Genomic DNA, 15,359 nt, shown 5'->3' with positions numbered 1-15,359 from the left:
TTTCCTTGTAAATGCAGTCTCAATGTCAGCAGGATGTCCAGTTCATCATAATTTTTCACTGGAAGTTGAAAAAAGTTCAAGATATTACTATGTTTTGACATTCATGTTGTAATTTATATATTGTAATGCTTCTATTATGTCACTTGGATGCATACTCCTTGAGATGTCAGAAAAGCTGATTTAGAAACAGAAATATAGGCACAAGCTCTTTCAGGCTTTAAAGATCAAAGCCAATATCCAATATCTATTATTATATTATATATTATTCTTAACCTGTATAATAACATTTTATTTTTTTAGGAAAACACAACATAGTTCTCTTGATCAGAGCTCTCCACCACAGAGCGGAATGTCAGGCGCTTACAATCACCCTGTATTAGGAATGTATGATTCCAAAGATGATTTTCCACTCAGAAAAACAGGTAAATCTTATTTTTCACAGTTCACATATAAAACTTTTATTTTAAATAGCTAGACAACCTGTGATCTGTTGGGACATCATTTCAGAGATATTTCAGTATCTGATAGAGAAATAGAATGACCATGGGTGGGCAAAGACTTCTGACTTCCTGTTGGCTTCCCCATTGAGAAGCAGGCAGTGAGAATTGGAAACCTTCCTTCCTTTTCTCCCTCCCTCCTCTTTATTCCCTCCTTTCTCTTTGACCCTTCTCTCCCCTCCCCTCCCATCATTTGAAATCCTGCCGGCTTTCCTATTTACTTTCCTTGTGATTGGTATAGGGAGCTGATCAGTGCCATACATTCTTGTAAGGAAATCATTTTGTAGATGAAGTTCAATTGTAGTTCAAGCCTGATTTTAACACTGGAAAAGTGGGACGAACTTTTCTAAGAAAGAGACACTGTTGATTTTACTGGGCTTCTTTTAAGACTATCAGTCTAGCTTTCCTTTTGCGAACTTAGTTATAATAATACATATTTCTACGAGGTCCAGTCATACTTAGACATCTTTTTCTAAGAGGTGATGTTAAGATATTTCAGTTCAACATTTTGATATTAAATGTAGTGCATAATATAACTAGGTAAGCTTATTTGAGTCATTTTATGTAAAAGTCTAATCAGTATGCAGAAATATTTTATTAGTGCCTGGTTGCAGTAATTAGCTGCATATGAACTAATAAACTAAACATCAAATGAATGCCATTCATTCTGTTCCAAAATAGAGAGCTCTAAAGCATAGAATGCTTTAAAAACAGTATTATCATTAGAGGTAGGCATTTAGCTGGAGCATTGGCGACTTGGAGAGAATCTCATTTCAGTAATCCATACGTTGCATATGAGATTGCCATTGAAGATGGTCTGAAGAGCTCCATTAGTACAAAATACGGCAGTGAGAGAAATAGCTGAAATTAGGCATCACGAACAATGATATTAAATTAAACCATAATATTCTTTCCCATTTAGTTTTTCTTCCCAATTTAGTGGGTAGAAAGTAGTGGGTTTGGTTTACAAAGCCATGAATTCAAGGAATTGAAAGAATGACGTTTTCATGTTTAATTTAAATTTAAGATAATATTTTTTAAATATCTTACTCTCTTGTGCAAAGATATACTGAATGGTACTGAATAATTTTTATCTGGCTTGCAACCTTCCCTTTTTAGGAAAAGTTATTGAGATGGTGGGTGGTTTTTAGCTCCACAGAGTCTAGGAAGTTTGGATCCTTTCAGCTGGAATTCAGACTAGGATACAGTTCCAAGATGACTATGATTACAGTTGTAGATGCAGGTTCTCCTCCTACTTAAATGGATAGTTTAAATTGTAGAGCAGCACTTAACACCTAAGTTACACTAGTATAGATTATTTCAGGTCTTGGTCTTTAGCTATACTCTTCAATATCAACTGTAGCAGGTTATCCATGTGTTAGGATTGTATACACAGTTAGCTATAGATTGTTATCCAAGGCACTAAGTCAGAGATGTGTCAAGTTTGAATCAGTCTCTTTTTCTAAGACACTTTGTTTTGTTTGTTGTTTTATTTCTTTTGCTGTTTTGGATTTAACTGTCTTCAAATAAACTAAATATTATGCAGGGTGGATTTAAAAATAATGGATAGAATGAATATTATTTTAAACTATTATTGCATTTAAATTGTACCAGAGGCATAGGATTTATTTCCTTTTGTGCTTGTTCTGGATCAGCTACCCTTTACCTATATGTTAATATACTATTAATCATATTTCTTATGTATTTTTTCTGTTATATTGTACTTATAACAATATGTTTTCTTAGGTATATTTTCTGTCAATGAGGCATTGTTACTAGAAATTCTATTTTAATGAAATGCACTTAATTTCACTTTTGTCAATTTCAGCATCTGAACCCAATCTCAAATTGCGATCTAGATTAAAGCAGAAGGTTGCTGAAAGGCGCAGCAGTCCTTTGTTAAGACGAAAAGATAGTCCTGTAGCTACAGCTCTTAAAAAACGCCCATTAGATGTCACAGGTAAGTTAGAATGGCACCATTTTACTACATTATAATTTCAAGACAATCAGATAGATTGGGAAGTAATTATGAAGATTAAGACAATTACAGTGATCTTATTTTTTCTTACAAATGTTCCAGAAATAATATTAATCAAAAAGGATAGAGCTGCTGCTTGGAAAAGATAATAAGATGATAGCAGGTGATGGGCAGAGGACAGACCGTTTCAGCTCCCATTTTTTTCAGTTTCATTCTCAAATGGACCTAAAGGTATCAACACAAGAAGGGAAAGGGTATACAAGTTAAGGGAATAATTAGTTAAGGAGCATCTGCCTTCAAGGAACAAGTTTAAATCTTCAGGATGGGAACAGCTATATCTAGGAAGAAGCTTGCAAAAGTTGTATCAGAACTTTTGATCCCTATGATCTTTGAGAAATCACAGAAGACTGAAAAAGAGCAGATGCAGTAGTTCTGGTTTTCCTCCTGTGTTCCGAAGTCATCTAGAAATCCCTTCACAAAAGCATCAGTATAGGCACAATACTAGGAAGCATAAATGTGAAATGAATCTAGGTGTCTTGAGAGGAGCCAGCATTGTAATAGAGCAGCAAATAAAGCAAATGCAATCTTAGGCTTTATCACAAAAATCTAGTGCCAGAATTCAGATTAGTCCTTGCTGTTCTGTTCTGCATTGGTCATGCCATACAGGTAGTCCTCAACTTACGACCACAATTGAGCCCAAAATTTTTGTTGCTAAGCAAGACATTTGTTAAGTGAGTTTTGCCCCATGTTATGATCTTTTTTGCCACAATTGTTAAGTGAATCATTGCAGTTATTAAATTAGTAACACAGTTATTAAGTGAATCTGGCTTCCCCATTGACTTTGCTCATCAGAAGATCTCAAAAAGTGATCACATGACCCTGGGACACTGCAACTGTCATAAATATGAGTCAGTTGCCAAGTGTCTGAATTTGGATCACATGACCATGGGGATGTCGCAACTGAAGTAAGTGTGAAAAATAGTCATGTCATTTTTTTCATTGCTGTTATAACTTGGAATGGTCACTAAATGAACTGTTGTAAGTCGAGGACTACCTGTAGCTAGAATGCTGCATCCAATTGTGGCACAAATTTTAGAAAGGACATTGTCAAGGGTAAGTAACCCAGAAGAGCAGTTGAGTTTAAAGTACTAAAAGTTTATTAATGCTACCTATATACAAGAATCTGATCTACTATTGGTCAAGCCAAGTTGGTGCTAGATCATTCACTTGTGGGAATGTAGCGACCCCAAACTGATGGCACATTTAACCCTGCCCTTGGACTCAGCCTGCTCAGCTCCTACAGACATAGACTAACTGAAGGATGTCCACAGGGGAGCATCCAAAGTGATAATAAGAAATTTGGAAGAAAAAAATTATGAGGGATAGTTGGAGACATTACATATCTTTAGTTTGGACAAGACTGTGGGAATAGCTGTCTTCAACTATCAACAGGGCTGTGATGTAGAAGATGGGATAGATCTGTCCAGTGTTGTTCCAGAAGACAAAACAGTAAGTTTAAGTTACACGAAAATAAATTTTAATAGCATCAGAAATGATGTCTGCAAAAGCTGCTCAAGAGAAGACAATGGACTCTTTCATTGGAAGTGTTAAATAGTCACTTGGATGGCCACATGCCAGGGATGTTGTAACAATGTGATTCATATGGTATTATATAGAACCATAGAAATGGAAAGGGCCATTCAGATGAAACTCCTTGATCAGTGCAAGAATCTAAAGTGTCTTTATCATTGCATTGAATACATCCGTGAAAAAATGTCATCAACTCTTCCCTTGGAATCAGCTCTTTAAATTTTAAAACTGAGGAAGAAGTTTGCTGTCAGGATATTGTTTCTAAACATTCAACCAGGATTTGTCTCCCTGTGAGCAAAGTCAGTTAGTCTATTCCCTGTACTCTTATAGAGAACAGCCAAAATACCTTCTATGTGACATTCCTTCATACCTTTGAAGAGTACTATTATATTCCATTTAATCAGTTGATTTATTTTTATTTATATATTATTATTATGGTTCATTGCACAGTCAACCAGATGTTCAGACTGGATTTGGCATTTTTATCCACCTTTCGAGTCCTTCCCCAGAACCTGGGATAGGCAGATGTTGATGTTTGATGGTGTTAGAGGTATCGTCTCAGGATGTAAGTTGTTCCAAGTAAAGCTATTATCATTATTATTATTATTATTATCATCAAATTTAGAGACTGCCCATCTTACTCACAGAACAACTCTGGATAATCTACAATTAAACCATAAAAACTATATAAAAGCAGATTTCAATAAAAGGCAGTTAAAAACAAGGATAGAATAATTAAAAAGGAAAGGGGAGAGCTTTCAAAGCACTAACCAACCCCAAGGTTACATACTCTCTAGTGAGACCCATGCAAATCAGCAGAGCCAGGTCTTCAAACTCTTCCAAAAGGCCAGGAGAGTGAGGAACCCACCTCACCTCTGGGGGAGGATATTCAGAAGGGGTGGAGCAATGGCAGAGAAGCCTCCCTTCCTGGACTCTGCCAGTCAAAATACTTTAGCTGACAGAATCCATTTTATATCTTCTCTACCTAACTGCATGCGATGGCCTGAATTAATAAGATGATTCCGCAGTAACCTGGCTATGTGTAATGTAGGGCTTTAAAGGTCATAACCAATATCTTGAATTGGAACCAGAAGTAAGCCAACACTCAATGGTTTGGGCGCACGCAAAATTGGTCACACAGCCAAATTCTCTATCAGCTAAAGCTTTCAGATACTCTTCAAAGGTAGCCTTATGCAATGCAAGTAGTCCTACAACCATTTGTATAGTGACTGTTCAGAGTTACAGTGGTACTGAAAAAAGTGATTTAGGATTGTTTCTTGCACTTATGGCTGTCACAGAATCCCCACAATCACATGATCAAAATTTAAGTGCTTGCTAAATGGCATATATTTTGATGGTTGTAAGTCCTACGATCATGTGATCAGCATTTGAACCTTCCCATCTGGTTTCGATAAGCAAATAGGGGAAGACAGATTCACTTAACATGATTCACTTAACACGTTATAGTGATTAGCTTAACAACTGTGGCAAAAAAGGTCATAAAATCAGGCATGACTCACTTAACAATCACCTTGCTTAGCAGTAAAATTCTGATCCCAATTGTAGTTGTAAATCGACAACTTTCTGTAATCCAAGTTAGAGTTGATTAGAACACGAGTGACTAAGAGAAGGGCCTCCCTATTCAGGAAGGAGCGTAACTGGTGTACAATATGAAGTTGAACTTCTTACCATGGCTGCCTACTGGTTCTTTGAGCAGAGGTCCAGGACTGAGAATTAGTCTGTTTCAGAAAAGATTATTAATACATACGAAGTCACAGCAGCTACATAGAGATCTGGTAGTACACAATCTAGTTTCCATAGATCTCCCAAATATTTAATACTTGTTAAGGATATTAATAAACATTTTTAACATATTTTAGAATCTGCATGCAATAGTGCTCCTGGATCTGGCCCTAGTTCTCCAAACAATAGTTCCAGTAATATAAGCACTGAAAATGGAGTTGGATCAGTTATAAATATACAAACAGAGGTAAGATACATTCCTTTGCTCAATTCTAATAAATTTCTATAGTATGCCATGTTACATTTTCATTGTGGAAGAAGGTACTTCATTGAGGATGTTAACAATTTTTAAGTATCTAAATAGACTTCTTGAAAATGCTTCCTCTTTTTAAATTATAGTAATATTTTGGCTGTCTATCATATTAAAAGGTACGAGAGTATGAAAGCTGATAATATTTTACTATTTAGAAGTATTGATATTGCATTGAGGCAATGGATATATTTAGTTGCAGGATTTTTAAAATTTCAGCTTATGCTCAGGGAAGGTAGGATCCATTGAATCTATTCTGTGAGCTGTTGTTTTTTCATTAATATAACAAAACTTTTTTATAGTCCTATACATAGAACAACAAATATGAAAACAAGCTTATGAGAACATCTTGAAGATAAAGGAGCAAATGAACTTGTAGCAATAACAGAAATTATTAAAGATTGATAATTGAAAAGGTTTTGCATGTGTTGAAAAATGTTAAATTTGGTACCACTAACTATATGGAGAAAAATTCTGTAAACTTCATGTCACTAATTGAGAAGCCTCTCAGGTATTTTTTTGCTTCACATCTGAGAGAATATCTTGTGGTCTTGGATTGCTGCGGTGCACAGTTAGCTTTAAAGCACAGTCTTTCAGCTATCGTCTTCTCAACTCAAAGAGGGCTTTAATAACAAAGTAGGTCATTGATTTTAGGAAGTTTTAACACACCTGATCCAGATTTTTTTAAAAAATTAGAATTAGGTCTGATGCTATATTATACTACCTCATTCCCCCACTCGATCCATGTTAAAGTTAAAAGAAATGGAAGTCTTATATTAAAAGCCAAAGGCTCTTCCATTCATTTTTAGAAGTTCCTTCCAGGTAGCAGCTGTAGTAGTACTATACCTTGAATCAGAAGAATCTGTCCAGCACTCAATTGTTTTAACAAAGACTTCTGAAATTCATAACAGAATGAGCAGTGTAAGAATTTATCTGTTTCTTTTATAATATACTGCTTTTTATCTCGACCAATACAATGATTTGTTATGCCTAAACAGCCTTAATTCATAGTTAGATCTAAATATATTCCCTGCATATACATAGTATTTATATTTTTATGTAAAATATGTTGTTCAGTGGAATGGCTTGCCTCCAGAAATTGTGTATGCTTCATCACTGGAAGTTTTTAAGAAGAGACTGGATAGCCATTTGCCTGGAGTGGTATCGGGTCTCCTGCTTGAACAGGGGGTTGGACTAGAGGACCTCCAATGTCCCTGTCAACTTTGTTATTTTGTATGTTCTTCCCATTTGCATTTTATGCCTGAGTTACAAACTATTAAAAATCAGCACCAGAAATAGACGCTGGATAGAAGTCCTCATAAAATTACTGAATTGAAAGGGACTATTTAGGTTGCTAAACCAAACTCTCATAGAATTCAAATAAGAGAAGATCATTCGAATTGGTTTCCTCCTTTGGCAGTGATCTTTCCAATATTTGACCATATAGTTTGACTCATGGATGGTCACTGAATCTATGAAACCTTTGGCTACTGTCAAAGCAACTTTAGCATGAATGTTTGAAGTCCTCTAAGACCAAAGTCTTTGTGGTCTGAAGCACCATTTCTGGTTGTCTATTTAATTCAGTCTGGAATTCTCTTCACCTAATATTCTAGAGAAGTATAGAAGAATAAGATCTTAAGGAAATAATGCATTAATTATTAAGGGTCAAGTTAGCCCAAGGAATGAAGGGGGGGGGGTGTCAAGAAAGAAGCTCAAGATAATCCTGCTTTGATTCTGTTTAATGTAAGAGGGAAGTAGCAGAAAACTTTGAGAGGCTTTCAAGGTTATGTTGATTGATTATATACCATCAAATTGATGTCAGCTCTTGGTAACCATATGGAGATATTTTCATAATGTATTTAAGATGATAATGTGAGTTAGGTCATTTGTGTTTCAAGAGAGAACTTTTTAGGTTGATTTTGATTATCCATTTTCTTTGTTTCATAGCCTATCTATGATGACATTCTCAGGATTCTTCTCCAAAGACCAAATTTCAAAAGTCAATACACTTTCTATCCTGCTTCTTCAGAATCCAGTTTTGGTTTTATATTGTTTCATAGGGGAAATAATTGCATGAATCTTCTTTCGCGTCCAGTTTTATACTTCAACAAACCAAACAAGAAAACTAATATATGAAATATATTTGAGACAAAGGAATCCCTTTTTCAGGCTGTGTATTTTACAATAAATGAGAAGTGTGTGATAGGTAATAAGACTGTGCAAAGCATTTGAAAGTGATGCTTCCCCAAATTTATTAACATAACCAAAATAGCTCTCTTCTCAGGATTAAAACAGTTGCATGTTATGGCGGTCTCCTGTAGATGCTTCAAAGAGTGTTCCTGACTATTTGTCCAAGTTTATGTATGTAGGAGAAATTTGTTCTGTGTATACACACACAGAGAACTGGGACAGCCCTTGCAACACTTTGTGAATCCTTCAAAATCACAGTGAATAGGGATAGGATAGAATTGAATTGAATTGAATTGAATTGAATTTTTTATTGGCCAAGTGTGATTGGACCCACTTGTTGTTAAAGATAATTACTTAATAGTTGAAGATAAGTAAAGGTAGTCCTCAGTTCATTTAGTGAACATTCAGAGTTACCACAATACTGAAAAAAGTGACTTACCACCATTTTTCACACTTATGATCGTGGCAGAATCCCCATGGTCACCCAATCAAAATTCAAACGTTTGGCAAGTGGCTTATATTTATGGTAGTTGAAGTGACTTGGGGTCAAGTGATCACCTTCTACAACCTTCAGACATGTAAAGTCTATAGGGAAGCCAGATTCACGTAACGGTGTTGCTCACTTAACAACTGCAGTGATTGACTTAACAACTGGAGCAAGAAATGTCACAAATCTCTCACTTAGAAACATTAATTTTAGGCTCAGTTGTGATCATAAGTCAGGGACTATTTGTACTTTTTTTTTTTTGTTCCTTATCCAAATCCTTTGCAAAATTTCATGTATCTGTAAGAATAATGAAAGAAAACTGCAAAACTAATTTAACCAAGCAATAGGTACAAACATTTGAAGATCTATTCAATGAATAATAATTCTTCTCTGCCATCATCATTTTTGCACAAAGATTTTTATATAGTCACAAGAAGGAAAAATGGACTACTGTGCTTTATTATTTGATATGAATAGCTTACACAGTTCTCCAGATAAAATCACTTGTGCTCTCACTGATGTGCATAATATATTTAATACAGAACTGTTGCATTATAGTTTATCTTCTATTTGTCCAATTATAGATGGGTATGTTTTAAATAGCAAACAAGAAGATGAATGGGAGTGGACACCTGATACTGTCTTCTGGTGGCCTCCCCCTGAGCAGGTTGGAATCATCCAGGGGACCTCTTTTCCTTTACTCTGTTCATTGAAGTCTTCCCAGTCCCCTGCCTGAATCCCTATCAGATTTGGCTTTTGGGGGAAGCGTGGCAACGACATTTGCCTTGATAGTGGAAGCGGTGAGGATCCAATAACTAAGGAACTGGAAGAGAGCTGGATCCATTGCCAGAGAAGGCTGAGGCTGCTGGAGTAGTTTGCAACTGGTACATGGAGCCCCGTGTTAGAAACTGAGGATGGCAAGAGTGTCGAAAGGCAAGCAGTTGAGATTAGCCAAAGCTGTGAGGGCTGAGGCCAGACTGCAATGCTAGCAACGGGCCTGAATATCCAGACCATTTAATGTAGGGAGTTAAAGCTAATGGTTGGTGACCAGAGCTGGGCCCTCCATGGCAGTAGCAGTGGCGGCTGTGGGTGCACAACCCAGGATTGAAAACCAGAGCTGGCAACATGAGACTGTGGCCAGAGCTTGGTGGCCCTTGGGAGAGGCCCTGGAAGACCTGAAAGTTTGTGGGTTAGGTTCTGAGTGCCCTTCTTAAGTTGCTGGAGGCCATCTCAGGATTGTCAGAGGCCTTGGAAGCATTCCAGAAGTTCATGGCCACCATAGTGGTCATTAGGCTATTCCAGATCATTTTTAGACTAACTTAGGACAATGGTTATTGCCAGATATGATTTTCTTGTTGAAGTTATGGCAACATGATCAGGTGGGGGAATCTATCGTTATCCCCCCTGTCAGAATTATCTCAAGCCTTGATAATCGAGATTTTTTTACGCCCCTCACTTCTGCAGGGAAGCTGCAGTCTTTTTGTGATAAGATTTAGTTTATTCAAGGAAAGTTAAAATACAAAACACCAAAATATTTAAAAAAGAAAAAAAAAGAAAAAACAAACAAGACATTAAAAATAAATAATATCTTAAAAAGATTAACACTGTTGGTTTTCCACTAATAAGTCAGTAAACAGACACATTGACATTGACCCAGTCTATCAATCACTGAGAACAAACGAACTACATCAACCACAATCCCAAAGGTACCATTTTAAATGAACAAACAGGCATCTCATTATCCAGCAACAGAATTAGAACCCATTGGCTCACAAGAAATCGGACCATCTCTCAGTAACAACAGCCAGAGAGTTTTCTACTTTTATATGAAAACACAGGATTGAACTTCAGAAAGACGTATGAAGTCAGCTCTATTGTTTCTAGATTCATGTTTCTTCCCAGCCACTTTACTGCTGGAAAGTCACATTCCTCTTGACTTTGATTTTCCACAAACTGTGTTGTTTCTGGGTACATATTGTTTTCCAACTCATCTACTACAGGGGTGGGATTCTACCGGTTTGGCCCGGTTCTATAGAACTGGTAGCTTCGAAGAGCAGTTGACACCAAACTGGTTTGCTCCAAAGATCTTCGCTTCAGTTGGGCCCACCTGCCCACCTGGGCTCTAGGCTTCCCTTTATTCCCTTTGCTTTGCGTGGCACAGTTGAGTCAGCAGGAGAAGGTTATTGCTTGCAGGAGAAATTGATTTACAAGTACTGTGCGCAGAGCGCTCACCGAACCAGTTGTTTTGCCAGTAGGATCCCACCCCTGATCTACTACTTTGTAAACACATTTCTTTGTGAATTTAAAATATTTAGAGTTGGTTTCTTCAGAATGTTTTCCATGGACTTTATGAATCCATCAAACCTTTGAGAACTAAATTTGACTAGAGATTGCCTGTTGCTAAGCAGTCTCTTCCCAACCCCTACTCCCAGTGTCAGTCTCCGTCTTCTCTCTGTAATCCAATATGTTGTACTCAGTGAAGCAGATAAGCAGAGCAGGGGGGTGAAAAAAAACGGGATTATTGCTGACTGTTTTGATCCAAGTTAATAAAATACAGGTTCCCTACAGTGAATATTCGGTAAAATATAGTCGAAATATATTTTCACCATTCAGAAATGTGTGTTCTGTTTCTCTACGGAAATACTGAAATTGGTAAGAGCAACCAAGTCAGAGAGAAAGCAGAAAGATAAAGTCTGGTACTGGGTTGAAATAAATCGGCAAGCCAATTAACATTTAGAGATAAAAAGCAAAAACAAAAGTTCAAAAAATTAAGTTAAAAGTCCCAGGCTTTCTTAAAAAACACAACTTTGTTGTCACCAAGACCTTATAATAGTGGAAGAAAATGTTCCATTCCCATTTTCCTGTTGTTAGTTACAATTTATATTGAGCAGATTTCACGTTTGCTTCAGTACTTGATGATTAATACAACAAACCTTAACTCTGAATACTGCATACAGTATTAATTGATATCGTTGATAGACCTTCTCTAAATTCCTTTGACTCTCCTCTCCCAAAAAGTATACTTAAGCTTCTCCAAATAATGATTACACATGAGGTATTTGTTTTTATATAATTTATATATTATATTTATATATAATATAAATTCTGAGGCAGGATTTTGGCTCTCTTTCAGACTACCTTGGCTCATAGACTGGTTAATCATGAAGGTTCAATAACACAGCTTCCATTGTATACATCTCCCTCATTGCCTAATATAACCTTAGGACTACCTGCAGCAACCCCATGTACTGTAAGTGGTATTGTATAATTTAAATGGAGTTATTATCTTAACTTCATTCATAGATCACTTTTTAAATTCAGTAATGCTATATGCTTGCAGAGTGGATCAGGACAGCAAGATTCTGAAAGACTTACTATTCCATCATTACAACAACGAATCTCCATATTTCCTGGCGCCCATATCACTCCTTATTTGAACAGTACAGCAGTGGATAGAGAAGGGGGATCAACACACAGCCCTCTTCTTCAACACATGGTTTTGCTGGAACAGTCAACTGCACAAAATCCATTGGTCTCAGGTAAAGATGCTTCTTCCAACAACTAGTTGACTTGATCCAAAGTACGAAACAGCATTGGTGGTTTTGTTAGAGTTTAGCATTGTCTGAGCTTCCTGCCTACCTGTGCTCTAGTGCTTATGATGGCTACTCTTTCTAATTACTCCATTCCTCGAATCATTTTATAAAATGATTTACATATCTAAGGAATTCAGCAACTATTCTTGGCAGCAATGAAGAATAAATTTGCTCAGTCAAATTTACTTAAAAATTATTATATTAATAATGTTTATGATGAATTTCAGTAGCTCTTCACATGAGTTTTTCTTTAGGGTAGGTCTCATATTGGAATATAGACATATATAGAATTCTTTATCTTAGGTTAATTGTGTTTAAAAACTGACAAATTAGAAAAAGAACAACGAGACTAGCTTAATCCTCCATTTTTACAACCACAAGGTCTGATTTTTAAAGAGCCAAAGTGATTAAGGCATTGGCTTGTTTTTAATACTTGTATATTTTAATCATGTTTTTAATTGTGATAGTTATATTTGCATGTTTATTTTATAAGTTTTAACTATTTGTAGTCTGGAACTGGTTGGAATACAAATGTTAGCAAGTAAATGAAAAAAGCATGTTGCTGTAATGGAAATAATTACTTACAAAATTCTCCTTCCTCTTCTGTTCTTTTTTCTTCTCCACTGGTTTTCTACATGTTACCTTCTAACTGGCATCTTTCAGGACTAGGGGCACTCCCTCTCCATGCACAATCTCTTGTGGGTGCTGATAGACTATCTCCCTCAATACACAAACTGCGGCAGCACCGTCCTCTGGGACGCACTCAGTCTGCTCCCCTTCCCCAGAATGCACAGGCCCTCCAGCAATTGGTGATCCAACAACAACATCATCAGTTCTTGGAAAAACACAAACAACAATTCCAACAGCAGCAGTTGCATATTAACAAGGTACATATTTCAGCTCCTTGTTTTTGCTTATGCAGTTTTAATGCACTGGTTTTGGAAGTGTCTTTAATATGCTCAGCATATAATTATATCATGTAGTATATTCATTCATTAGAATGTTCATAGGAGAGCCTTGGAAAGTGGTGTATAGCAGTGGTCCCTAACCTTGGCACACTGGTGTGCAGAGAGAGGGGATTTGCATTTGCATTACAAGTGACGTACGTTTGCCTGCTGCATGGTTCCCAACATGCCATGGCCCAGTAGTGTGCCACAGCCCAGGAGGTTGGGGACTCCTGGTGATAGGAAATATATTCCAAATATAACTGTCATGCCCCTGTCAGAATCTGATTCGGAGGGAGAGGCCGAGCAGCTGACTGGGATTGGGAGTGTGGCTCCATTGGCTGTGGAAGAAACTGGGGAAGGGCAAAGTCCAGCTAGGCAGAGCAGGGGAGAGGTAGAGCAAGGGAGAGGGGGTTCAGAGGAGGACCCAGGCCCACCCCCTCTTCATCCTAGGGCACACAGGGAGGAACAGAGAAGGGAGCAATGTGAGTTATGTGGCTTACTGGGGAGGAAAGGGTCCTGATTGCCTTCATTAGCTGCAGCTGGGAACACAGTGTTTAAAAAGGGAAGCTGTGCAGAGCAACTTGTTGGGAACAAATCGTGAATTATCTGGTTTCCTTGAGGCTTATCTGTGTTCCTGGCGTCTTCCCAACTGTGTGTGTTTTGCTGTTCTTTCAATCTGCAATTCCTTTTCCTGCCCTGCCAGGTTAATTACTGCAGTGTGAATTGTTTGGATTTTTATTTACAGTTTGTATGTACTTTGTTTTTGGACTGAATTTCCTCCACTTAAAGACTGTTCCTGGGAGAGTTTTTCTCCAGACAATGGTAACCTGGACATTGGGGGCAAAGTTTGAGATAATAAAGGGACTCTTCTTGTTTATTTGACTGTGTTGCCTTTGTGCCACACCCCAGGTCATGACAATAACCTTGTAAACTTGAGTAACTAAAAATCAGGATTCTTCTGAAAATTGGCTCTTGTTTACTTAATTATTTACCAGACGTTTTGTTAGAATTGAATAGATTGGATGGACACCTAAAAATGTTGACTTCTCTTTTAAAATGAAAGACTTGCAGATTTCTGAAAGTACAGATACGCCTCGAGTTACAAATGTAATGGAGCCTGCCCATTCCATTCGTAACCTGAGGATTCGTAGGAGTGAATCTTGTACTTTGAACACAATCACTCCTTTGGCCCACACATTTGCTAATCCAATGCAAGGCTCATTAAGTGCATATGAGGTATCTTGGGGTGAGGAAGGCCATGGGGAAGTGGAGTTAGTGATGGAACAAGCCACCTACTTCAGACCACCCAAGGCCTGCCCCGACCCACTGAAAAACCTCATGCTCCCCACAATTGCTTCTTTCCCCAGTGTGCCACGCCAGGTCATTTACCTTGTGAAGATCTGTCTTCTCTCCAGCATCTCTGTTTCTTTGCCTATGAGCAACAAGCAGCGAGAACAGAGAGAGAGCAAAATGAGGGTGTCCTGCTCAGTTTCTCTGATCACCAAGCCTTCCTGCCACTTCTGGAGCAGCAGGCAGCCTCAATTAGTGTCCTCCAAAGGCTTCAAGGCTCTATCTGGAAAAGTGTTTGCACAAAGTGAGGTAGCGAACTCGCATTGCTCCAAGCCCTTCATTAGCATATAGCCACTTTTCTCATAGAGACTGGAACCTTCTGGGTGTCCTGATCCCATGGGATATCAAGCACCCATTCTTTGCAAAAGAGGATGGGTTTCTGAACTCGTGTAAGACTGTGCATCCCAGATGTTGTCTATATAACTGTATATTATTAATATTTATGAACTGTATCAATGTCAAAGGATTAAATGATTAATACCTGATTTTATAAAAATTGTTTGAGATTACAGTGAGATGTTCTAAATCAGTTTGGGACAATCAGATGGGAGTCCGAGTATGGACTTTGTTTATTAAAAATGCAACTTGTGGAACTAGGACTAACTGGAAACTGCTGCTTCCATATAAGTATTTCCTTTTGTAAATGAGTATAGGAAGCCAGCCATCTACAGCGG

General features: G+C 37.5%; 1 protein-coding gene across 4 annotated transcripts in view; it reads left to right on the top strand.

Moving 5' to 3' along the window:
* Nucleotides 1–15,359, top strand: part of HDAC4 (histone deacetylase 4) — a 182,694-nt gene that overhangs the window by 68,896 nt on the left and 98,439 nt on the right. For all 4 annotated transcript variants that reach the window (XM_026707841.2, XM_087919583.1, XM_087919582.1 and 1 more), the window contains 6 exons: nt 301–422; nt 2,326–2,457; nt 5,946–6,055; nt 11,929–12,045; nt 12,136–12,334; nt 13,052–13,275. In XM_026707841.2, the coding sequence (XP_026563626.1) occupies nt 301–422; nt 2,326–2,457; nt 5,946–6,055; nt 11,929–12,045; nt 12,136–12,334; nt 13,052–13,275 (904 nt within the window). The remainder of the gene's footprint in view (nt 1–300; nt 423–2,325; nt 2,458–5,945; nt 6,056–11,928; nt 12,046–12,135; nt 12,335–13,051; nt 13,276–15,359) is intronic.

This window comes from Pseudonaja textilis, chromosome 1 (assembly GCF_049901715.1).
Source record: "Pseudonaja textilis isolate UNSWEBS1 chromosome 1, rPseTex1.2, whole genome shotgun sequence".
Taxonomy (NCBI): Eukaryota; Metazoa; Chordata; class Lepidosauria; order Squamata; family Elapidae; genus Pseudonaja; species Pseudonaja textilis.
The sequence above is the reverse complement of the archived record's forward strand: the minus strand, read 5'-3'. Positions and strand labels throughout refer to the sequence as shown.